Source organism: Pipistrellus hanaki (assembly GCF_964339955.1).
Source record: "Pipistrellus hanaki genome assembly, chromosome: 1".
Classification (NCBI taxonomy): Eukaryota; Metazoa; Chordata; class Mammalia; order Chiroptera; family Vespertilionidae; genus Pipistrellus; species Pipistrellus hanaki.
Window position 1 is genome coordinate 85,066,920 of NC_140503.1, and position 27,034 is coordinate 85,093,953.

General features: G+C 38.2%; 1 protein-coding gene across 6 annotated transcripts in view; it reads left to right on the forward strand.

Moving 5' to 3' along the window:
- The window catches only part of MIPOL1 (mirror-image polydactyly 1), a 297,034-nt gene extending 270,368 nt beyond the window's left edge, over positions 1-26,666 (forward strand). For all 6 annotated transcript variants that reach the window (XM_084874819.1, XM_084874822.1, XM_084874820.1 and 3 more), the window contains one exon: positions 25,689-26,666. In XM_084874819.1, coding sequence (XP_084730945.1) covers positions 25,689-25,755 — 67 coding nt within the window. In that variant the 3' untranslated portion in view covers positions 25,756-26,666. The remainder of the gene's footprint in view (positions 1-25,688) is intronic.
- The last annotated feature ends 368 nt before the right edge of the window (positions 26,667-27,034 follow it).

Here is a 27,034-nt window from a genome sequence, read left to right on the forward strand (position 1 = left end):
TCTTAGCAAATAAGCTATTTAGTCATAGTTCTTCAGCCATAAATCTCCTGTTCCAAAGCAAATATCCTGCAAGGATAGAACAAACAGGATCAAAACACAGTGAGAGTTTTGAACTCTTATATGCTGGATTGGCCTCAATGGGTGTGGGAGATTAAAGGAAAGTACCTGAGGTAGCTTTGACTGTATAAGGAAATGTGTCTTTTAGTTCAAATAATTTTTTATTTGTAAATACTTAATTAGCAAAATTGTACAGCCTTTATTCATGATGTTCTAAAACAATGAAATAAATAGTTCTTTGATCTTTGTGTACCATATGTCCCCTTAATTTATTTGTTCTAGTAAAATTATAGCCATTAACTAAAATTGTAAAAACCTGTATAATAAGCTTACCAAATATAAATTCTTTAAAGCCCTCTGTAACTCTTAAGCCTCATGCTTTCCGTCAGCCTAGTAGAATCCCCAAATCTGTGAAGGGTTCAACAAAACCAAGTGAGATGGGAAGAGAAAGAGATTGCATTTTTCTCTTTCAAGTGCCCTGTCATTCACTTTAGTAGTTAAGTATGTATTCATCTTTATTGAGATAAATATTAAATAATATCATTTTTATAGTCCAAACATTTTAAAACTGCTTTTTCACCACAATACTATGTATTTTTATAAATTACTGAAGCAATTACATTAATTTTAGAATAAAATGTAAATATTGCTAAGCAACTTGGGATTTTTGCAAAATTCACTTAATGTTATGAGTAGCTTTCCATATAATTATACATACTATTTTACTAAATAATTTAAATTACTTTAAATCTATTGTATAGTGCACCATGATTTATTTAACTACTTCATCATTGTTATTACTTAGTTGTTTTTAAAATACTGCTGTAATGAACATAATTACAGCTAAATATTTGCCCATATCTGCAATATTGCAGGGGACAAAAATTTCTGGAAGTGGGATTGTTGAATTAAAAACTATTTAGAATTGTTAGAAAAGGTTTCTGTTAATTAGAAAAACAATTAGATTCTTTATGAAGTAGCAATTGAAAAACTACAGATTTAAAATCTCTTCAGGTATATGGGAAATAGAGAAATATAGTGTTAAGATTTTTATAGTATATGAATTAACATTTCATCTTGCCTTTAAATTATAAAACACATTATAATAAATACTTTATGTGATAAGAACAACCTAAATTATAAGCACTGTATGTATAAAGATATATAGTGATAGCTAGAATTCAGATGTACTTCTTATGTTTCAAGGTCTAAGAATTTTATTCAAAATTTCTATACTTTTTTAATATAGCTTTTTTTATACTCTTCAAAGACACTGGTACATAATAGAGCAGTATGATGTAAAGTTGGAAAAGGGAGAGTGTGTGTCCCATCAAAGAGTTGCCCTTTAGAGTTCAGATTGAGAAAGTTTAGACAAGAGTTAATAGCTTGCTTTGAGGAGAGCAAGTCATGCTCTATTTTCACAAGTATATCAAAATAGTGGACCAGCACTTTGACAGATTAGTATGAATGACTTAAGTCTTTGGGTGTGTGCATAGCTTTAGAAGCACACTGCCTATGGAAGCTTTTTGGCAAAAAATGTAACAACTATGAATAAGATTACCTCTTTCAACTTGTTCCATTAGAGCTGGCAGTATCTCTTCTAGCTATTTCACTGTAAGCATTAATACAAAAAGTCTTTTGTTAGTCTTACTACTTATTATATGGAATTAAAAATTAGAAAAATATGGGATTTTAGTGAGAGATAAAGATCAGTATGGAGAGGAGCAATAAATTAGTATTATGTTTTCATCTCTGTTACTATTATTATAAAACATAAAGACAACACATAAAAATTATATAACTACCTCTCTATTAATTTTGGTTGAATAAATAAAAGATACGCTATATGTATGGCTCTTGCCCACAAGAAGTTTAAAGCATTGATATTCAGTTATTCCCAAATACTACTGCATTGTATATAGTTTTAGCTAAATGTTTAGAGAAGGCACAAATTCCTGGATGTTGGCATTTTATAGAATAGAATGGTACTGAATATCCTGTTCATTGTTCAGTGCAGGTAACATAAAGAAAAGGAAACCTGAAGGAAATTGAATTTCGCCCTGCAGGGTGGGTGGGATAGGAATAGCAGAGAGGGAAGAAGAGAGGGTAAAGAAGAAAGGAAGAGCATAAATGAAGCAGAGGTGCTGAGAGGGGACAGTACAAAGATCAGCTGCAGGAGCCAAGGTTGCTGAGATCACATTAGGTCATCTAGGGTAGGCTTAGTTACTGAATGTCTTCAAAAATATGTACAGGCATTTAGATTTCATGTGACAGGGAATAAGAAGCCATCATAGCATTTTGTAAGCAGCAAAGATTACTTGATGGAAATAGCATTTTAGGAATATCAGTCTCACTTAGTATTATGGAAGATTAACTGAAGCAGGCTCGTGTTAGAGGACAGACTACTAGCTAAGAAGCCATCACAATCGTATAGTATAGACAGCTGGTGTGTTGGTGTCGGCTGGAAGGAAGGGCTTCGTATCAGAAACACTATAGAGAAAAACAGTATGATCCGTGACAAAAGAGATGTGAGGAGTAAAGAAGTAGTTAATATTTAAGATTTTTCTGTCTACGACGTAGAAACAACACAATGCCATTAGTAGAATGTCTTTAGTTCACTGCTAAAAACTAATTTCATTTTCTTTTTGTGTAACCCTAACTTATAAACTTATGAGGAAAAAATATTAGCTTGAGTTTGAGAACAGTACTGTGTGATGGCAGATATAAAACTCATCAAAATTGGCTTCTAGAAACTGAAGAGCAAAAGAAGGGAAGGGCTTGAAAGGCTTCTTCCCTGAGAATAATGAAAATACCCATGAGAATGTCTTTGGAATGACAGTAATTTTTATTACATAACCCTATTTCCCACATAATTAAATTCTTTCTGTAGAGTTTAGTGCTGGAAGTTAGAATGTCCAAAGTTATTCTGAACGATAAAGATTATTCTTCAGAGCTGTATTTCAAGCCGTTCAAAGACAGGCCAATGTCAGGGCTGTGGTTTGAACTGTCGTTCATAACTCCTCTACTGGGCAAACAGAGGCTCCGTTCCTGGGGTGATATCACCGGGAAGAACTATCGACACCAGACTAGTGGTTGGATGTCTAAAAGTCCAGATTTAAGCAGGTGAAAACAGCATGGAGAAAGAATTTTTATAGCTTTTTTTATTTAAAAAGACACATGATAAGAATGGGCTATTAGAAAAGATTTACAGCAATTGTTATTAATATCATCTAGATTATTTACTCAAAAGTTTTTCTACCAATTTAGGTAGCAAAACATCGATCAGAAGACATAAATACCACTGTATTGACCAAACCTACACTAATCTAAGGAAAAATAATAAATTATAACTCAAATATATTATTCTTTATAGAACAGTAGAGGCCTGGTGCACAACATCTGTGCACTTGGGGGGTCCCTCAGCCTGGCCTGCACCCTTTTGTAGTCCAGGAACCTTCATGGGATGTCTACCTGACTGCCAAAAGGTTCTTAGCGCTGCCAAGTAGAAGCAAAAGTGCTTGCCAGCTGTGAGCCCACTTGGATTCTGGCTGAGCGGTGCTCCCCCTGTGGTCAGTGCACATCATTGCAACTAGTGGTTTTGCCATTTGGTTGATTTATTATATAGGATTTGAAAAGCCTTTAGGATTATATCAATGTTATCAAGAGGCAGATATGAGGTTCTGTTCTGCATACCCAGATGGGAATGCCTAACCAATTAAAATTTAAAAGTAGTTTTTATTAGAAACCAAGATGGTGGCATAGGTAAACACCTGAACTGCTGCCTCGCACAACAATTTTAAAACTACAACTAAAAGATAAAACAGACATCATCCAGAACCACAGGAAGGCTGGCTGAGTGGAAACTCTACAACTAGAAGGAAAAAGAAAAGCACACTGAGAATCAGAGGAACCACTGAAGGCAGAGGTACAGAGGCGTGCATGCGTGGAGAGAGCTGGCAACTGAGTACTCAGCTGGATTTCTCAATTAGGAGGGAGACAAAAGCTCCCAACTGCTCTGAACTCCAGTTCCAGGTGAGACTCTGGGGACCCAGACTCATACAGAGACAAACTGGACTGTCTGGCAGCAGGTGAAACTCAAGGGCAGCTTTCTCTCAGAGGTGCTTGCAGTGATTACTGAGGGCCACTGAGACCTGGGGCCTCTTAGGGTAGGGCTGACAGTCAGCCATTGCTATTTGTTCCGCCCTGAGACCCCACCCCACCCAAACTGTGTGCAGAGGTTTTTGCATATTAATTACCTGGTCCTTTGAATTTTAAACTTACCTAACAAACTGCAGCTGAGTCAGAGAGGCCCAGAACATCCAAAACAAGGCCCAAGGCCCCACAGCATCTTGCATTGCTTCACAGCTGGGCCTCATCTGGGCACTTCCAAAACTAAATCAAAGAAGAGGAATCTGCAGATCTCTCCATAGCTCCTGCTGGGTGGCCTCAGGCAGAGGCCAAATTAGCACCTCCTTGGAAATTCAAGAGCCAGTGTACCCAGCGGTCAGAGGAGGACCATCCAGATTACAACTCCTCAGATAAGGGACACACTCATAAAGGTGTCTCCAGCACAGAAGTTCTTCTAGCTTAGACACAGCTGATCCTCACAGGCAATTGGCCTGGAGGTCAGTTCCTCCCAGTGATACAACAACAATTAAGGCTTAACTACAACAAGACTGCACACAGCTCACAAAGGGGTGCACCAAGAGTGTCCACCTCAGGTAACAGGGAAGGCTGAGCCACTGGGCCCTATAGGACACCTAGCACACAAAGCCACTCTTATCAACTCAGGGAAGCAGCCAAAATTCCAAGAGCAAAAGACAAAGAGAATATTAAAAGCAGCAAGAGAAAAAACAGTTAGTTATCTACAAGGGAGCACCCATACGATTGTCAGATGATTTCTCAACAGAAACTATGCAGGCCAGATGCGAGTGGCAAGAAATATTCAAAGTGATGAATAGCAAGAATCTACAACCAAGATTACTGTACCCAGCAAAGCTATCATTCAGAATTGGTTAGAGTGTGGCGGTCAGATAAAGAGTTTCACAGATAAGAAAAAGCTAAAAGAGTTCATCACTGCCAAACCAGTATTATATGAAATGCTGTCAGGTATCTTTAAGAAGAGGAAGAAGAAGAAAAAGTAAAGATAAAAATTATTAACAACAAATATATATCTATCAACAAGTGAATCTAAAAATCAAGTGAATAAAAAATCTGATGAACAGAATAAACTGGTGAATATAATAGAATCAGGGGCATAGAAAGGGAGTGGACTGGAAATTCTCAGGGGAAAGAGGTTGCGGGGTGCGGGAAGACTGGACAAAAATCTTACACCTATGAATGAGCAGAGTGGGGAGATAAGAGCAGAGGGTGAGGTGGGAACTAGTGGAGGGGAGCTATGGAGGGGAAAAGAGAAATAATTGTAATAATATGAACAATAAAGATTTATTTTAAAAAATAAAATAAAATCTGAAGTTAGGCACTGACCAGATGAGAGAAAAAAAATGCCAAACACCTTTTTGTAGTGGTGGCACCATTTATATTCCTATTAGTATTGTATGAGAGTCCCAGCCCCTCTATATCCTTGTCATCACATATTATTGTCAGTCTTTCTAATTTTATTTATTTAGGTCTGTCATAGTATGTCACTGTGATTTTAATTTGAATTTCCCTGATGAATAATGAATTTGAGGGCTTTTTCATATGCTGTATAGACTTTCAGTTATCTTCTTTTGTGAAGTGCAAGTCTGTTGCTGTTTTTTAATGGAATTGTTTGTCATTTTAGTATTGGTATATAGGAATATAAATATATATATATATTTTTTTTATTCTTTTTATTTTTTTCATTCTGGATATAAGACCTTTGTAAAATATATATACTACAAATATTTTCTCCAAGTCTACTTCTTTTTACATTCTTAATAATGTCTTTTGATAAGCAGAGGTTTTCAATTTTGATGAAGTCTAATATTCAATTTTGTCTTCTGGACTTTTTGTGTCTTGTCAAAGAAATATTTGTCTACCCAAAAGTCATAAAAATATTTCTTTGTGGTTTCCTCTAGAAGCTTTATAATATTAGTCTTCATATTTAGATCTATGATTTTTTAATCAGGGAGAAAATGAAGTTAAAAAAAATTGTTTTTATTAGCCGTATAAAATGCCATTTAGTACTTTGTAATTCATCTACCTAATAAAAAAGTAACACGCTAATTGCCTGTACCTTCATGACATCCACCAGCCAATCAGGAGTGAGTATGCAAATTAACCCAACTAAGATGGCAGGTTAATTTGCATATGCAGGCGTCAGAGGCGTTGTCACCATGGCGACACACAGGTGTTCCACACCACCCCAGCTGCTCTGGGCCTCTGGGCAGCTTGGGGAGGCAGAAAGGCGGCTCCAGGCCAGGGCTGAAAGTTGGTGCCGGCAGCCAGGTGAAAGAAGGCCCATTCTTGCACGAATCTTCATGCATCGTGTTTCTAGTAATTATTATAAATAAATTATGCCTTATTTATTATCTTTGATGCCAAATTTAAGGTAATTTCTAGAATATGAAAATCTATATTGTTAAAAGTGAAAATACTGTAAGTCTAAAGGAAATTACATGAAAAGTCCATCTCAGTAAATAAATTACTTACTATAAATAAATTTGAACAGAGGTATAATTCACATTTAAGATCACTGCAAACCAGTCCTCTAAGGCAATTTACTAAATAGTGTCCTGTCAGCTCTTAAGAGTTAATGTGCTCCTATGTCACTAACTTAACACCAATGAATAACCTAATCTAGATACTGAGGCTAAAGCCCATTAAGCCTTAATACTAACACTTTAACACATAAAAGAAAGATGAATGTGATTTAATTTCAAGTCTTCTATAGTGCTTGAAAAGTATTAACTGTGAAGTGAATAGATATTAAAAAATGGAAATTGCATTTACAAGTGGCATATAAAAATGAGAAATGAGAAAGAAATGAAATTCAGTCAGAAATGCTTGTCTTTCTATGCACCCATAATTTCTTATGTATAAAGTACAAAACAAAAGAAACAATCAACAAAATGAAAGGGGAACTCACTGTATGGGAGAACATATTTGCCAATGATACATCTGATAGGGATTGATTTCCAAAATATATAAAGAACTTATAGAACTAAACCCCAGGAAGACAAACAACCCAGTTTAAAAAATGAGCAACCCAGTTTAAAACAACCCAGTTAAAAAAATAACACTTCCCCAAAGAGTACATACAGATGGCCAATAAACATGAAAAAATGATTGATGTTACTAATCATCAGAGAGATGCAACTTAAAACCACAATGACATATCACCTCACACCTGCCAGAATGCCTACCATCAATAAATCAACAAACAACCAGTACTGGCAAGGATATGGAGAAAAGAGAACCCTAGTACACTGCTGGTGGGAATGTAGACTGGTGCAACCACTGTGGTAAACAGTATGGAGTTTCCTCATAGAAAAAACAAAAATGGAACTTTTGACCCAGCAATCCCACTTCTATGAATATATCCAAAGAAACCCAAAACACCAATTTAAAAGACTATATGCACCCCTATGCTCACTGCAGTGTTACCTACAATAGCTAAGATCTGGAAACAGTCCAAATGACCAATAATAGATGAGGGGATAAAAAAAATTGTGGTACATTTTCAAAAGCAGCAACAATTGATTTCAGAGAGGAAGACAGAGATAGAGACATCAGTGATGAGCGAGAATCATTGGTCAGCTACCTCCTGCACATCCAGTGGGAATCTAGCCTGAAACCCAGACATGTGCCCTGGCCTGAAATTGAACTGTGACCTCTGGTTCATAGTTCAGTGCTCAGTCTCTGAGACACACTGGCCACACACAATAACAACTCTTTATTTTTGAAACCTACTTTTAGGATTCATCACCAAAATTTGATTCCATTATTTTAGAATTGAAACTATAAATGAAATTATTCCTAGTTCCCAATGTGTGTGTGTGATATTTATTCATAAATAAGTAAACAATATCCCATTGGTTTTCCAGAGCCTGCTCTGCTAGTAACCAAGAATACAGTGATGAACAAAATTCACATGTCCAATATAATTAAGCCTCCATGGGTTTGTTACTGGTGTTGAGTTTTCTTAAGGATCTTACATGATTTAAATATCCTCTGATAGACATAGTGAAAGAACTCAATAAATTGTCTCTTGATCTGAATTCATCCTATTATCTCAATCACTTTCTGGTGTTAAGTGAGGGGCATAAACAAAATAACTCCATTATCTTTTGTAAGCACTTTCCTAAAAGTATTATCCATTGCACTAGTGCTTCCATAGACTGACTGGAATCCAGCAGACTATCTAGATATCTGATTCACTAACAAAGTCTTAATTAATCCCTGGATCAATTATATACCAAAGATATTATTTTAAAGTCTAAAACTTAGAGATATATATACAGAAGGAAATACAGTTTTAATCCTTTTCCATGGTATAATTTTTAAATGGAATAAAACAAAAGTATAAGATGCCAAGTTTACATATATTGATTGTTCTATGTCTAACTCTTATGTTTATTAATCATGTAAATTGATACTAATTGACATTATGATTGATTGGTGAGCCTCATTTTTCAAGGTTACATAGAAGAGAGCAAATATGAATCTGTTTAAAATATGGTGCCTTGTCTATCTTAGATATTAGTGACATTGAATAAGGAATTCATATTTCTTAGTGGGAGGCTCTTAAAACAACATAAATTTATTATCTTAACAGTTCTGGAGATCAGAGGTCCAAAATCATTTTCTTTTGATTTTTTAGTTTTTATTGTTGAGAGTATTACAGATGTTACCCTTTCCCTCCCTATTGTCCCCTTCCACCCAGTTCCTGCCCCACCCCAGGCCTTCATCACCCTACTGTCTGTGTCCATAGGCAAGATCTTTGGTTAATCTCTTCCTGTTCCCCTCTACCCCTTCTCTCTGAAATTCGTCAGTCTGTTCCATGCTTCTATGACTGATTCTATTTCATTTACCAGTTTACTTTGTCCATTAGATTTCTTGTTTATTTTTATTTTTAGGTTTAATTCTTGATAGATACGTATTGGCTTTTTAATGTTCTTTTTTTTTTTATCTCTTCTTCTTCCTCTGCTTAAAGAATACCCTTTGCCCTAGCTGGTTTGGCTCAGTGGATAGAGCAACAGCCTGTGACAGAAAGGTCTCAGGTTCGATTCTGGTCAGGACACATGCCTGGGTTGTGAGCTCGACCCCACGTAGAGGGCATGCAGAAAGCAGCCGGTGAATGGTTCTTTCTCATCATTGATGTTTCTATCTCTTTCTCTCTCCCTTCCTCGCTGAAATCAATAAAATATATATTTTTAAAAGTTACATTTAAAAAAAACAATACCCTTCAACATTTGATGTAATACTGATTTGCGGGTGATGAACTCCTTTAGCCTTTTCTTGTTTGTGAAGCTCTTTATCTGCCTTTCCATTCTAAATAAGAGCTTTGCTAGGTAAAGTAATCTTGGTTGTAGGTCCTTATTATTCATCTCTTTGAATATTTCTTTCCACTCCCTTCTGGCCTGCAAAGTTTCTGCTGACAGTCATATGGGTGCTCCCTTGTAACTAACTACTTTTCTTTTGCTGCTTTTAAGATTCTTTCTTTGTCTTTTGCCCTTGGCACTTTAATTATGATGTGTCTTGTTATGGGCCTCTTTGAGTTCCTCTTGATTGGGACTCTTTTTGCTTCCTAGACTTGTAAGTCTATTTCTTTCACCAGGTAGGAGATGTTTTCCATCATTATTTCTTCAAATAGATTTTCAATATCTTGCTTTTTCTCTTCTCCTTTTGGCATCCCCATTTTACAAATGTTGGTATGCTTGAAGTTGTCCCAGAAGCTCCTTACACTATTTCATTTTTTTTTTTCCCCTCTGCTGATTGGGAGCTTTTTGCATCCTCATATTCCAAATCATTGATTTGATTCTTGGAATCCTTTACTCTACTATTGAATCCCTTTAAAGTATTCTGTATTTCAGTTAATACGCTTAATTTCTGACTGGTCCTTTTTCATGTCTTTGACATTCTCACTAGGGTCCTTGAAAGTCTTTGAAGATCCTTGGGTAACCTTATTACCATGGGTTTTGAACTATATTCAGTAGTTTGCTTGCTTCTATTTCTTAAATTTGTGACTTTTTTGTAGCTGCATTTTGGCTGCTTACTTATGTTTGTTTCTATGTGTTAGGTAGAGCTGCTATGTTACCAGGAATTGGTAGAGTGGCCTTGCATAGTAGGTGTCCTAAAGGGTCCAGTGGCTCAATCACCTGAGCTAGGCACTCTAGGTGTGCCCTGTGTCAGCTGTGTGCCCAGCCTTGTTGTAGTTGAGCCTTGATTGCTATTGGTGTCACTGGGAGGAGTTGACCGCCAGGCCAATTGGCTGTGAGGACCCGCTGCAACTATAGTGGGAGGGTTGCTGTGCGGGAAACACCCCTATGGAAAAGGACTTGCTTCAGTGGGGCTTTGGTGTTCACTGAGTCTAACTCTTAACTTTGTCACTTATGAATGTGCAGAGTTGTAATCTGCTATGATATGAAGCTGTCCACCAGGTACACTGGCTCTAGGGCCTCCAGGGAGGTGCAAAGTCAGTCACTGCCTGGGGCCACATGGCAGGAGCTACAGAAGGATCTAAAGATGGCTGCTGCTTGCTATATGTATTGGGTTGAAGATACCCAGGCAAGGTCCAGCTATGAAGTAAAGCATGCTGGTGCTAGCGCCAGGTTTGGGATTTTTATTGATCGGTTTGGGGCATGCTGACACTACAGCTGGTTTTAGAGATTTTAGAAAAGTCTGAAGCCTGAGCCAAGACAGACCATTAGTATGAAAAAGCTGCTGCAAACAGCTTTTCTGGTGTGGCTGCAAATTGGATGGGGTGGGGTTTCAGATAATCCCTAGGGCAGAGCAAGCAGTGTGCTCCAGGCTGATAGAGAGTCAAATATGGCTACCAGTGAGCCCTGCAACAGGTGAGATCCCAGCACAGGAACAATGACTCCTACGAGCACCCTGGTCTGGGAGAAAGCTGCCCTGAGTTCCTGCCCTGACACCAGACAGTCCCGTTCCTCCCCATATGTGTCTGGGGCCCCCAGAGCAACCTGGTGCTGGGAATTTGAGTAAGTTCATGCCCAGCCCTATATTTTTTTTAAAATATTTTTTATTTATTTTTTACAGAGAGGAAGAGAAAGAGATAGTTAGTTAGAAACATCGATTAGCTGCCTCTTGCACATCCCATACTGGGGATGTGCCCACAACCAAGGTACATGCCCTTGACCAGAATCAAACCTGGGACCTTTCAGTCTGCAGGCCGATGCTCTATCCATTGAGCCAAACAGGTTTTGGCTATGAGCCAGCCCTTTAAATGGAATAACTGGGTCTCCAGCAGCCTCCCTGTGACTCAGCCACAATTCCTGCTGGCTTTTACAGCCCCTAATTGTGGGTACTTCTCTTCCTAGTCTGGAACCTGGCCTGGGGGTCTACTGTGGGGTTGGGACCCCTTGCTCCTCATGGGTGGCCTCCTCAAAGATGATCTCACCCCTGATTTAAAAAAAAAAACAAAACACACAGCACATGTGGGTGTTGAACCAGCCCATTCCACACTTCCACTCCTCCTACCAGTCTCTGCGTTTTCTTCTTTATTTCTCTAGTTGTAAGACTTCCATTCAACTTACTTTCACACAGTTCTGAATGATGGTTGTTCTGTATTTTAGTTGTAATTTTTATGTGGTTGTGGGAGGCGGCGAGTGCAGGCACTTACTGACACTGCCATCTTGGTTTCAACCCAAAATCATTTCACTGGGCTAAGATCAGGAAGTTTGCAGTCTGCATTTGTCCTGGAGGTTCTCCGTAATCTATTTCTCAAGGCCATCTGCATGCTTGCCTTGTGGGGCTGCTTACCGTGTTTCCCCGAAAATAAGACATCCTCCGAAAATAAGACCTAGCACATGGAAAAAATAAGACATCCCCTGAAAATAAGATCTAGCGCATCTTTGGGAGCAAAAATTAATATAAGATACTGTCTTATTTTGGGGGAAACAGGGTATCTTCAAAGCCAGCCAAACACAGCATATTCTCTCTCTCCTCCCTTCCCTTCTCTTCCTCTCCCCTCCCCTTTCTCCCTCCCCTTCCCTCCTCTCCTCTCCTCTCCTCTCTCTCCTCTCTTTCTCCCCCTCTGATACTGTCTCCATGGTCACATCTTCTCTCTCAGGAACATCATACTTCTAATCTAAGCACATTTGAATAGGCATGTACTAACTTTTGTTTTGTTTTGTTTTGCTTTATTTAATCTCAAAGATAAATCCAAGTTTTTTTTGCTAAATTTCAAGGTGGGAAACAATTGTGTGGTGTTAATATAAATCTAAAGCTAAACAAAGCATGGTAAATAAAATGACCCAGAAGTTGTGATGCCTGAGTACAGCATACTCCCACTTTCCCATCATCTCCCTGTGTATCACATCCTCTTCTTCACAATATTTAAAACTGTAGAACTATTTTCAAAGATATAACCTAGATATCACTATATTATAACTTGCTATAGCAGAGAGGTTTGTGGGGGTTTTTTGTGTATGTGTGGGTGTGTGTGGTTTTTTTTACAGTCCATCTTTATTTACAGAGTACCTCGTATTTGTAAAAAGACTGTGTGACATGTATCTACAGTAGACACACCTAAAACCTTTGTAGAACACAACTGTTCAAAAGGTAGCAGTTACAGAATAAGTACTCAAGGTATATTTCTGAATGAAGGAATAATAATGCTTGATATAGTGACTAAATTAATCTGTCCCTATTATTTCTTTGTATAATTTATTTTAACAACTCAAAATATCTTTTTATAAAGCAAAATATTTTGGGGAAAGGATTGAATTAGGTTTATTAATGTGAAAATTATAGTAAAAATCAACAAAATAATTAGTAAATGGTTAGTAATGATGCTTTAAAACTAAATATTTTTTACGGAATGTACCCAATTTTTGCTGTTTTTCCTTTCTTCTTTTATTAATAAATGTAGACCCAGTCACAAAGACCAGTTGACAACAAATAAAAACAATCTTATATGTAGACAAAGATGATAGTCACGTCCTTGATATTACTTAAGAGATAATGCAATTCCCAAAATATATTTATTGTGATGCTGAAATTCCTCCATGAGATTCACATGTTTAGGTTAAAGCTATATATTATAATAAAATGCACATAGATATACTTGGTAGCCTTTTTTCAATCACTAACAGTATTTTTAAAATTAGCATTTTTAAAGGCTAGTATTTAGAGTTAATAGAAGGAAAAAATGAGGAGACTAGATATTTGCTAAGAAGTCAGAAAAGTACCTTTGGGTAAATTTCTGCTCAGCCATTTGTTTTTGGTTTTGGTTTCTTTCTGTCCCTCTAGATTTCTTTTTTGCTGTTGGAATTCCATTTTAATAATTATAATTATCAGCCGAAGCTGGTTTGGCTCAGTGGTAGAGCATCGGTCTGCGGACTGAAAGGTCCCAGGTTCGATTCCGGCCAAGGGCATGTACATTGGTTGCGGGCACATTGCCGGTAGGGGGTGTGCAGGAGGCAGCTGGTCGATGTTTCTCTCTCATCGATGTTTCTAGCTCTCTATCTCACTCCCTTCCTCTCTGTAAAAAAATCAATAAAATATATATTTTTAAAAAGCTATTTAAAAAAAATAATTATAATTATCAAATTATTTTAGGCATAGCTCAATAGGAAATAAAGAAACTTTTCCACTTTCACAGTTCTGCCCTATGACTGGCCAAAACAAAGCAAATGTTGTGGCACCATTTTATATGAAGTATAGGGAAGAATGGCCCAAAATTATTTCAAGAACCATAATAATTTTGTAAGCTTTATTGCCTCAGTATCACTTTGTGTTTGGGGTGGTAGAGGTTGTGGGAACTATATAAACCTAATTTGTTGATTTGAAAGTTTTCATATCTGAACATACACTTTGCTTCCGCTTACATAGTCTATAAGTTTACCATCATTCAGTACTGATGGAAATTCTCAAATCTCATGGCAACCATAAAATATTAGAGAAACCTGAATGAAGTGGATCAGATAGTAAAAGGGCCTTTTGAAATACATCCTTTGATTTCTACTTAATCTCAAAGATCCTGATATGAGGATTAACAAGGAGATGAATGCTTGATTTTAGTTGGTATAGCATATCCATGTAAATTCATCCATGACATTAACTAGGCTACAATTTAAAAGACTTGATAGCTGTTAGAGGGGAGAGGTGCTGGGAGGCTGGGTGAAATAGCTGAAGGAATTAAAACACACACACTCTCTCTCTCTCTCTCTCTCTCTCTCTCTCACTCACACACACACACACACACACACACACACACACACACAGCAAAACTCAGACTCAGCCAACAGTGATTACCAGAGGGAAAGGGGATAGGGCTGGTAGAAATGGTGGCAGGAGACTATCCTTGGGTGGTGAACACACAGTAACAATGTACAGATGTGTTCTAGAATTGTAGTACACTTGAAACCTATATAAGTTCATTAACCAATGTAACCCCAATAAATTTAATTTTTAAAATCTCTTTTTTAGATAACCCCCAAAATAAATAATTGATTTAAAAATAAATAAAAATGTCCCTAACCATTTGAATTTATAACCTGTTTTCTAATAAAAATCTTAAAAGTAATGTTCATTTATAGTTCCTATTTATTTTTATGGCATTCTTTTCTAAATTTTTATAAGAATTTATAAAGTAAATAATTGTCCTATATTATATTTTTCCTTCAGTGAATTGATCTTGTGATGATTACTTTGGCTTTCTATATCTCTGACTATAATTTATTTCCTCATTTTCTCTAGTATAATTACAGTTGAAATCATATTTAACTATTATTATTATTATTATATGAATTCTAGGTAAATAAGTGATTCCCATATCCAAATCAGCCACAACTCATTATTAACTTGCTGAAAAGAATACAAAAAAATGTTTAGGCATAAAGCTTTATAAAAATGAGATCTATTTGTAAGTTCTTATTTGTTCAGTAGTGAAGTCTTCCAATTTTTAAAAAATGTCTTTTTGGGTAAGGTAAAATCCATAATACCATCATAGTACTGTTAAATTGGTAATATTTTGGAATTTATTATTTGGTTTTGGTAAAGAATGAGTCATGAACTTTTCAGTGAATATATCTTGACTGTTGAAACAGAACAATCGTTAAATTTTAATTTAAAAATAGAGTAAGTGCTATGGGTGGTGAACCATATAAGTCATGACACCAGCAAGCAGTGCTTTACAAACAAATCATATTTGCTAAGTATCATCACAGACCAGAAACTCTTGTTTTCATGCCACACATGATCTGATTAGAACCTTCAGTTTTATACCTTCTCTCTCTCTCTACTTCAGTGGTATCTACTAATCAGTGCCATTCCTTTAACGTGAGTTTCAGGCACCTGATTTAGTGTCTCTCCCTCTCTTCCCCAGCTTCTACATTCATGCTAAGTAAAGTCAGTATCATTTTTAGTCGGTCCTAGTTTTGCCTCCCGCGTGCTAATGACTTTTACCTCTTCTCCACTTCAGCTACAGTAGACATTTCCATCACTCAGAACCTTTCTACATCTGAAATCCTAAGATCACAGTTGCTTCTTAGACAATAGACACAGTTTTATTCCAACTACTATTGCTGTTTAGCTTCAGCACAAACCAAGACAACATCTATTTTTGTTGTCTCCATTTTTCCTAAACCACCAGCCCCTTATAGACTCGCTTTCTTCTCCAGCCAAGCTGGATTCTCGGTTTAATCACTCTCTCCCCAGGACACATTCTTCTTATATCATGTATTTCTCAGTTCACTTGCCATATCTTATCTATCCTATCTAATAAAAGAGAAATATGCAAATTGACCATCACTCCAATACATACGATGGCTGCCCCCATGTGGACACAAATGGCTGCCACAAGATGGCCAGCAAGGGAGGGTAGTTGAGAGCGATCAAGGGAGGACAGTTGTGGGTGATCAAACCTGCAGGGGAGGGCAGTTGTGGGAGACGCAAGCATGAAGGAGAGAGCAGTTGGGGGGGACTAGGCCTACAGGGGAGCACAGTTGGGGGACCAGGCCTTCAGGGAAGGGCAGTTAGGGGTGACCATGCCTGAAGGGGAGGCCAGTTAGGGGTGATCAGGCCTGCAAGGGAGGGCAGTTAGGTACAGTCAGGCTGGCAGGGTAGCAGTTAGGCATCAATCAGGCTGGCAGGGGAGTGGTTAGGGGGTGATCAGGCTGGCAGGCAAAAGTGGTTAGGGGCAATCAGGAAGGCAGGCAGGCGAGCAGTAGAGGGCCAGCAGTCCTGGATTGTGAGAGGGATGTCTGACTGCCCATTTAGGCCCTATCCTACCTGGATCTCAGATTGGAGAGGGTGCAGGCTGGGCTGAGGGACACCCCTCTCACCCCATGCACGAAGTTTGTGCTCTGGGCCTCTGGTAAGTCATATTTGTTTATAACTTCTTTTGTAATTTGCCCTCTCCATATCTACCCCAAAAGTATAGAGTCAGTGAAGGGCAGGGAAAGTCATATTACTATGATGATCAATGTGTCCTGCAAAATTTGTAGTCTCTAACCTTCCTTTCACATGCCAAAGATCACCTTTCTTGCCACATTAGATTGCCACCTTTCTCCTCCAGCCTTTATATTTCACCCTGTGCTTTTAGAAGAGAACTTTGCCTCCTACTCCATCGAGAAAACCAAATATAAAATTGAATTGATAGGCATACGTTCTGTCAGTTAACTTCTTCTACACCTACAAAATTATCCACAGTTGTCTTCTCCCCACTCTTTTCCTTTAGTCTCCAAGGAAAAGTTCCCCAGTCCTATTTTCCATGATTATATTTTAAGTCATGTTTACAATCCTATCCTCTGAGAACCTATTTTAAAAGGTATCATCTTCAAGATGGCAGTTGGCAGGACGGCAGAGAGGAAGAAAATGTGAGAGTGTGAGGGAGCAGAAGGGGAGTGTGGACGTGGGGTGTGTGTGTATGTGTGAGAAAGAGAGAGAGAGAGAGAGAGAGAGAGAGAGAGAGAGAGAGAGAGAGAGAGAGAGAGAATCCTGCAGGACTTTCTGTGGCTGGTGGACCAGGCTGGCATAGATGGGGAGCCCCCACTACCACTGCAAGCACTCCCCTGTGGGGCATTGGCACAGAAAGCGTGCTATCTTGCAGGGCAAAAAAAGCTGTGACTAGGAGCCCAGCCTCACCACCACCCAGACTGGCCTCAAACAAAAACCACTCCTCTACAGCCACTCTGGACTAAGACCTATTACCACAGCTGCAGACCCATGGACACTGATACTCAAGCCGGAGGGCATTCCCTGCCACCGATGGCATAGGTCCCACACATCCCAAGCCACCCCTGAAGGTCAGCGTGCATGGCTCCTACCGGACGCGCCTCCCTGGCACCGGGGCTAGCCCCTAACTATCTGCACATGTGGCTCCTGCTGGCCGCATCTCCCAGACACCCCAGTCAGCCGCTGACTGTCAGTGTGTGGCTACTACCAGATTGCAGCAGCCGCTCATCTACCAGGCACCATAGCCAGCCCCTGACTGTGAACACAGCTCCTTCTGGACTGTGGCGGCCCCTCCTCCCACACCCCGCTCCCCTCTCTAATCATCCAAAAGATGCAAATCAAAATGACAATGAGGTACCATCTCACACATGTCAGAATAGCTACCATCAACAAATCAACAAAGGACAAGTGCTGACTATTTTGCTTCCTACGGCTTCTTCTAATTGCAAAAGGAACCCTCTTGTACTGCTGGTGGGAATGCAGACTGCTGTAGCCACTATGGAAAACAGTATGGGTTTCCTCAAAAAATTAAAAATGGGACTTCCATTTAACCCAGTAATCCCACTTCTAGGAATATATCCCCAAAACAGATTAATCAGAAATGATATATGCACCCCTATGTTCATAGCAGAACAATTTACAATAGCTAAGATTTTAAAACAGCCTAAGTGCCCACCAGCAGATGAGTGGATTAGAAAATTGTGGTACATCTGCTCAATGGAATACTACACTGCTGTAAAAAGAAGAAGAAGGAGGAGGAGGAAGAGGAGGAAGAGAAAGAAGGAATTCTTACCATTTGCAACAGCAAATGGATGGAACTGGAGAGCATTATGCTAAGTGAAATAAGCCAGTCAGAGAAAGGTAAATATCACATGATCTCACTCATTTGTGGAATTTAATGAACATAAACTGATGAACAAAAATAGAACCAGAGTCATAGAAGCATTGAACCCTATGAGAAAAGGCAGGGGGTGAGGGGAGTGAAGGGGTAAGAGATCAACCAAAGGACTTGTGTGCATACATTTGAGCATAACCCATGGACACAGATGAGGGGTGGGGGCCATCGGGCAGAGGTCGATGGGTGAAAAGGCAGATTTATGTAATACTTTAAACAATAAATAAATTTAAATTTTAAAAGTATCATGTTCATCCCTTATACTTTAGTATCTTCCTATAGTCTTCCCTCCCATAACCCATAAACATACTCCTGTGCCATCCATTTCTTTAAAAAGTTCCTTAGCCTAACACCCATCCCCCTATAACTGCAATCTTCTTTACTTTCTAACCAAGCTCTTATAAAACAGCCTTTTTTATAAAGTTAGTCTTCACTTTTTCACATTCCATTCAGGCTTCCTCCTACTTCCATCATGCTATTAAAACTGCCCTGAAAAGGTTGTCATTCCCTAATCAAATGCACTTTTCACTTTGATCTGGTTTAAGTATTTAACCCTGTTGAGCACGCCTTTCTTGAAATTCTCTTCTCTAGATTCTGTTACGGCACCTACTCTTGATCCATCTTTCACTTTCCTGCTTTCTCAAATTCTCATGTCAACCTCTTTACTTTAAATATTTGTTTTCACTTTGGTTCTGTCCTCTTCCCATCTCACTTCTTTATTTCTCTCTCTAAGCATTCCCACCCACTTCAATGGCTTCAGATGCAAATTAGAGCACAGCCTAGTCATGGCCCATCAGCCTCATTTCGGCTCTTCTCCGCCTCCTCTACTTCCTGATCCTGAGAAACCATACAACTAGCAGGACTGGACCATCATGCTTTGCTTCCTCTGTGCCTTCACTTCGCACACATTATTGTTTCTTCCTGGAATGCCTGCCTTACCCCCTCTCCATACCACCCTTCTCAATGTGACTCTTTCCTTCTTATCCTTCAATACTTAACTCACACATTTATCAGGAAGCTTCTCAGACTCCTTTCCCGGCACTTTCTTGCCCTTTCTGTTTAATACTTGTGCTTATCCTTTTATGATGGCATTTACCAGTCACTTGTTGAATTTATCTATATTCCCTCCTTATTTTTCTTACAAGCAGGGCCCATGTCCTGTTTTTTGAATAATCCGTGCTAGAACAATAATTGGTACATAGGAATTACAGAACAAATGCTTATTGATTGAACTGAGATCTGTCTCACAAATCTAGAATTCTTTCTTTAACATACACTCTTATATACTAGTACATTGCCTACTTAGCATCCCTGCTTATTGTTCCACCAGCATGTCAAATTTGAATGTACCAAGCCGAATTCATCCTACACATACACATATCTCCAACAAAATTTTCTGCTCTTCCTCTCCACTATGTCGGTTGGCAGAAGGCTACTAGTATCTGCCTATTCACCAAAGCCAGACACCTGAGAGCCATCTTTCTGGACCACCTCATCTCATTTGACCTACTCTCAAACGTCACAAAGTCTTTTGGATTCCATATTCTACATATCTTTCAAATTCATCCCCTTTTTTTCCATCTGCATGGCTGCAGCTCTGGTTCAAAACTTCATAACATAAAATTAGCCATTTTAGCTATTTTTTTAAGTGTACAGTTTTGTGGTCTTAAGTACATTCACATTGTTGTGATTACTAGAATAATTTTAATAAAAACTGTCTGGACTTCCTACTTATAGGCTTACTGCCAGTGTGATCGTTTTAAAATGAAAATAACGGCACTAGATAAATTTAAAACCTTTTCATTGCCTCCTACTGTCTACATTAGTGGTTTTAGCACAATGTTTTCACAGGTTTGAACTGAAGTAAGAAAATATATATACAATAATGTATCACATTCCTTCCTCTAGATTTTTTCAGCTTAGAGGTTGAGTGAATTAATAAACGTTAATAATAATCAAGATAAGAAATACTAAAACACAAAAGGAGGTAGGTGGATGTGGGCAATGGTGACATAAAGTCACTTTGCTTGGGGCAATGGGTACATGACAGTGTACAGATGATGTTTTATTGAGTTTGAACTTAAAACCTTTATAGTTTTGTGAACCAATACCACCCCAAGAATGCAATTTAATCAAGTAAAATAAAAATAAAGTTTTGTTTTAGATCAGAAGTAAGAGGAGTTGACTTGAGGACACTTGCATATGTGAATCCAAAACTCAGAAAAGAGTTGTGATGGAAATCTGTATTTGGAAGTCCTAGTCTTTAAGTGGAATAAAGGAAGCAAATAACATCTCTTAAGGAATTCATAAAAAGTATAATGAAAAGATAATAAAATAAAAAGATCAGAGAAAGAACAGCCATCATAGCAAAAGAAAAAAAATACATTTCAAGTCTCCTCACCCTGCTGCCATGGTTTCAGGGGGCTAGACCCCCTGAACTAATTATAAACTAATGGAAAACTCAAAGGGCAGCACTTTTCAAAGCTTTTCTTCTCCTCTGCTGGAAGAAGATGGTTATCCATCTCTCTTGAATTTCTCTGGTTCTTTCTCTTTGAAAAAAAAAAAAAAAAGTAATTTTAAGGCAACTATGTTTGATGGGGTAACCTCATTGCCTAAAAAAACAGGAATGTTTTTTCTAGAAAAAAATTGACTAGCCAGTGAGAATGCTATTCTCACATTGACAAGTACAAAATTACTCTCAAAATGAGAAATTTGTTGTTTTTACTCCTTTCAATAACTTTGCAACAAAATTATCAATAAGAGTAATTCAAGCCCACACCAATTTAGAAATGAACCTTCAAAGTCACAGTACTTTTGAAAGAGATATAGCACAGGAGAGGTGAGAGATGATAATTAACCTAGCTTGCATCAGGAATTCACTAGCAGTGTAGCACTGATCTAATTACTTTTGGTTTTGTCATGGAGTTATAATAAAAATTAAATATGTGCATAAATTACTTCTCATAGTCCCTGGTACACAGTACCCATTAAGTATTACTTGCCTTTTTTAATATGTCACAATATTCTGTAAAAGTAAAAATTAGAAGTAAATCAATTAGGAAAATTGTAAATAAGTTATGGTTCATCAACTTGATGGAAAGCCATGTATTTCCATAGACACAGGCAACAGTGTGGTGAGAGCCAGAGGGAAAGGTGGGTGGAGGTAGGTGGATGTGGGCAATGGTGACACAAAGTCACTTTGCTTGGGGCAATGGGTACATGACAGTGTACAGATGATGTTTTATTGAGTTTGAACTTGAAACCTTTACAGTTTTGTGAACCAATATCACCCCAAGAATGCAATTTAATCAAGTAAAATAAAAATAAAACTATGTATTTTGTTGCATTACATGCATATTACACAGATACATAGAAAATATAAAAATAGAGGCCTGGTGCATGAAATTTATGCACAAGTAGGGTCCCTAAGCCAGACCAGCAATCAGGGCCAATGGGGGCCTTCCGACTGCCAGCCAAGGCCTCCCTTCTCTGGCTGCTGGCTGCTGGCCAGGGCCTTCCTTTGTTCCATGCCATCCCCTGGTGGTCAACACACATCACAGCAAGTGATCAAACTCCTGAGGGAACACTTTGCATATTATATTGTACTTTTATATTCACTGCAAAAATAAGTTTCCTATCTAGAATATAGCTAACTATATTTTCTAAGTTTATATAGAAACTACTAGAGGCCCGGTGCACAAAATTTGTGCATGGGAGGGTATGTCCCTCAGCCCAGCCTGCACCCTCTCCAATCTGGGTCCCCTTAAGGAATGTCCGACTGCCTGTTTAGGCCCAATCCCAGTAGAATCGAACCTAAACAGGCAGTCGGACATCCTTCTCACAATCCAGGACTGCTGGCTCCTAACTACTCGCCTGCCTGCCTTCCTGATTGCCCCTAACTGCTTCTGCCTGCCAGCCTGATCACCCCCTAACCACTCCCTTGCCAGCCTGATTGATTCCTAACTGCTCTCCTACTAGCCTGATTGCCCCTAACTGCCCAACTTAGCCAGCCTGGTCACCTCTAACTGCCCTTCCATGCAGGCCCAATCACCCCCAACTGCCCTCCCCTGCTGGCTATCTTGTGGTGGCCATCTTGTGTCAATATGGGAGCCGCCATCTTGTGTGTTGGAGTGATAGTCAATTTGCATATTGCTCTTTTATTAGATAGGATAGAGGCCTGGTGCATGAGTGGGGGCTGGCTGGTTTGCCCTGAAGTGAGTCCCGGATCAGAGTGGGGGTTCCCTTGGGGCATGGAGCAGCCTGGGTGAGGGGCCTGTGGTGGTTTGCAGGATGGCCACGACCCCAGAGACCCAAGTGGAGGCCCTGGTATCTGGGATTTATTTATCTTCTATAATTGAAACTTTGTAGCTTTGAGCAGAGGCCAGGGCAGGCCAGAGTGGGCAGGAAGCTCGGCTTCTTCCGTTGCTGGGGAAACCCAAGCCTCCTACTTGCTCTGTGGTCACAGCCATCTTGGTTTGGTCAATTTGCATACTCACTCCTGATTGGTTGGTGGGCGTGACTGGTGGGTGTAGCAGGGGTACAATCAATTTGCATGTTTATGACAAAAATAGATTGTAACTACTAAATCCTATTAATGTATAATATCATCAGCTTACTTTTCTATAATGTATTATTAAAATAATAGATTAAATACACCAACAAACGTGTTCCCAATTCGACTTAAGTAAGATTTGAGGGAAAATTTTAGTGAAGCTATTATGACAAATAATCTTTTTACCTATAATCTGAAATCTATAGCTCTCCAGTAACCCAAATCTTAGTGGAAATAGCTTTAGACTAAGAACAAGAAAACGAGACCCAGATTTGTCATTGTTTTACCCACAACCTTGCATAAGGGTTTACTTGTCTGTGCTCCAGTGTCTTCATATTTAAAATAAGGAAATTCTAATCTTAGCTCTAACCTTTTTCCTATTTCATGAAGCCCTGGGGAAACTAGTGTTGAGTAAAATGTAAAGTAGTTGGAGCCTCTTCTAATAACCGACATAATTTTAAAAAAGATATTATTGATTTGGACAGTAAAGAATAGCCTGCAGGCAAATCCTGCAAGGTGCTTCAACAGACACGCACACCTCTCTTCCTGTTGGCACGGTCCACGCTTGGCAGGTCTATCTCATTCCTTACAGGAAGGAATAGGTTCTTCATTGTGTTTCCAAAGTCAGTAAGCTTTTACAAAACTAAGTAATTGACATTTTTCTCATTTCTGGGATCAAATTTTTATAAATCATTCAACCTGGATAAACTGAGAATGTGGTTGATCTAGTAATTGTTGAAATATAGTAAAGACATTGCAAAACATGATATTTAAGTATTTCCTCCTATCCTCTTCCCTTAGCAGTTTGTACCAGTTTGAGATGGGAAAAGTCCTAATGCATAAAAAGGAAACAAAAGCAAGAGGCCTGTGTGAAGAAGAAGCCAACAGAACCGCACGCAGATCCATCTCAGTCATCTGTGACTCTGCCAATCCAGAATTTGTAGTGATAACAATAACTATGCAGAATAGAGCTTACTTTTATATTACAAGGAAGTTTTTTAATATTGCAGATGATTTTGTGGAGGAGGAACATATTTAACCAACCTGGAAGTAATGATTTCCTGACTTTTTACAATATACGCGGAGATATGCTCTTAATGTTTTCTCAAGATTCCTACTGGCAGCTATTTGTCAACAGTTAATTCAAGTTCTATCATCTCTTAACAATGCACTTCAAATTCCATTCTGACATTTCCCCCTCCTCCACAACTCAACTGAGTGAAACTTTGTCTGTATTAAAGGATTTATGTAATTCTATGAACCATAATATCCAGAGTATATAGGATAGCACTCGTTTTGGTCAGTAGTCCAACTTACACAAACTGGTCTGTGAATCTGTGAATAGAGTGAGTTGTCCAGTGAATCTTCTAGTTCAAGTATTTGCACCAATAGGCTGTGAATGTATAAAACTTATGTATAGCTTATATTTGAGAAATTTGTAGTAACAAAATGTAGGACAAATTTGCATGTTCACTCTAAGATCATTACTACATCTCTCAAAGCAAAGATTTTTGATGCATCACATTCTTTCATTCCATATTTGTGTTTTCGAACAGGACTCGATATATGCAGAATCATCCAAAAACCTTGAGCTAGTTTTCAGTGTTGGATGCAGTGGACTAGTCTCTGAACCAGTGTATACGACACTAAGAATGCTCTCGTGCCTTTAGTTTAGTATCTACAATAGCTCTGTGCTGGGTTTATTTGCAAAGAACCCTCATGCATGGGCCCATATAAATGAGGCTGCTGCTCCCATATAAATGAGACAAGCTGGAGCAGATTAGACTACATTGCTCAGCAGTCTCTGAGAAAAAAAGATTGTATATATACATATGGGCATGATTTTCGCTTTTAATGAAGACTTCTCTGTATATAACAACAAGCAAGTTTTTAGTTCATGTTTTATACTTTCAGTAAAGAAAATAAAAGGAAAAAAAACAAACAATTAATGGTCAGATTCCATCATCTTTTGTCAAGCAAAACTCTCACTGACCCACAGGAATGTGGTCTCTCTTCCCTAGAGTGGCCTAAACACACACCACAGAATGGGCTTCTAACTTTTCCCTCTATTTTCCATGTAATGGGTAAGTTTTTTTAATCAACTGAAAATCTCCTAACTTGGACTAAAAAGCATATTTAGTCATTTCTAATCTATTTATACTTCTCAGGAATAGAAAGTTTTCAAATGTAGTGCGGAAAGTCTGTTTTTATCACCATCAAATCATTTGAATATATTTAAATTATTTTCATGCCACTGAGACATGAGGTTTTTCCCACTAGCCCCTTAAATCCTGGCTGTGTTAGCTAACTCTATGAAAAAGAAATTTAATGAGGAGAATAAATTAAGAATTGTACATAAGAATTGTACAGTATATCCATGTGTCACTTATTTCGCTATGTAACAGGTGTATGATTGCTAACATTTCTGTATTGAAATAAGGTAAATCAGTTTGAAACTGCCCTCCATTGAATGGGTCCTGCTGTCATTACATAGCAATCATTGATTCACAACCTTAATACAAATAGGTAAATGTACTGAAACAAGTACCTTATATTTTTCAGGTAGCCTTGAATGCTCACATAATCTGAAGGTCTGGGTGAAAGTTTGTGTTGCTGTTTTTCTTGTTTGTTTGTTTGTTTGTTTGTTTGTTTGTTTTTAACTCAGATACTTGGCACATGGCACCAGTGTCCCTTGCTTACAGTAATGCTTTATTTCTCAATATGACCACCAGGATTGCTTGGTCACAGGCAGACTTGTCCCTTTTCGGCCACAACATTCCTGACAATAGCTGCACTTTCTACATTCATGTTTCCCTTTCCGCCCCTTGCTCCCAACAGGCTGGAGCGGCTGGTGGACGTCCTGAGGAAGAAGGTGGGAGCAGGGCCCGTGAGGACAGTGATCTGACTGAGAGCGGCGGTCTGGGAAGCAGTCACATCTGGTGACCAGGCTGATTCATTCAACGCTGTGTAAACACTGAAGCCTTAACTTAGCAAACAGTTGTTAGAAGTGGGACACTCCAACCACATTCCAAGCTGAGATAAAATCAAATCACAAATGTTTAACCACTTTGTTGCTGACTTGAGTTATTTATCCGAATGTATTAACTGCGGACTTTTACCAATGGATAGCTATAAAATTGTAGTTTATTTGGTAACTATTTTGGCCTCACTGTATTTAACATAACCCTTTTTTACTGGGAGACCATTACAGAAACATTGTGAAGTTGGTCAGGATTATATCTACACATATGGCCCCTTCTGAATCAAAATGCAGCAAAGTAAATATTGCCTAAACCTTAATCCACTGTGTTAGGTCAAAACTTCAAATACACGCATTTTTTTTTTAATATAGAGTTTATTTCTTACCTGATGAGAGAAGCTCAGACATAAGAGTTAATAGTCTTCCTTCAATGCATGCATGTAATCTTTGTTAGTGTTCAAGAATATTAAGTATGGATACTAAGAATTAAATGTATAATTGCTTTGAATAAGAGTTTGGTACATTAAAATTATCATGATTTTTGTTTCAATAAAAGCAATATAGAGTACAATGAAAAGAGGATATTGTTACTGTGTACTAATAAATTCAATATTTTCAACGCTTTGATGAAAAATTACCTAAACTTTATTTAAGCTGTGGAAATTGCCAAGTTTATCTAATGGACGGGGACACTTGGGCTTGAAAATCTGTCTGCCGCATGCAGGGGGCCCTCCAGCGCGTTGCACGTGCTTTTCGATGATCTTAGATTACCATTTGAATTCTTGTTGTGGAGGAAGAGAATTCGATATGTAACTTACAATAAAATTATAATGTAAAAACGTATGGTCTTGGAAAAGGGAAAACCTACAATTTGGTTCTGGTTACATACCATTTTTCATTTAAGAGATAAAATAGTTATAGCATAGTCATTTCTAACCATATGAAATTATTAATAAAACTAAGATTTGTAAATATGGCTGTAGGAAAAACATGTTCTTTTTTAGATTGAATAGATGAGAGGCCAATAGAAAATTACTTTGTCTAGAATTGGGTGAAAAAGACAAGTAGAGAATAAATTCATGAAAATTTTTTAGGCAAGTGAAACTTTTTCTAAATTCATACACTTCTTTAATTCATCTTTAAGATTGAGGTAAATTATCTATTGTTGACTGTTTTCAAGACAAGTCAGAGTAATTTATGCACC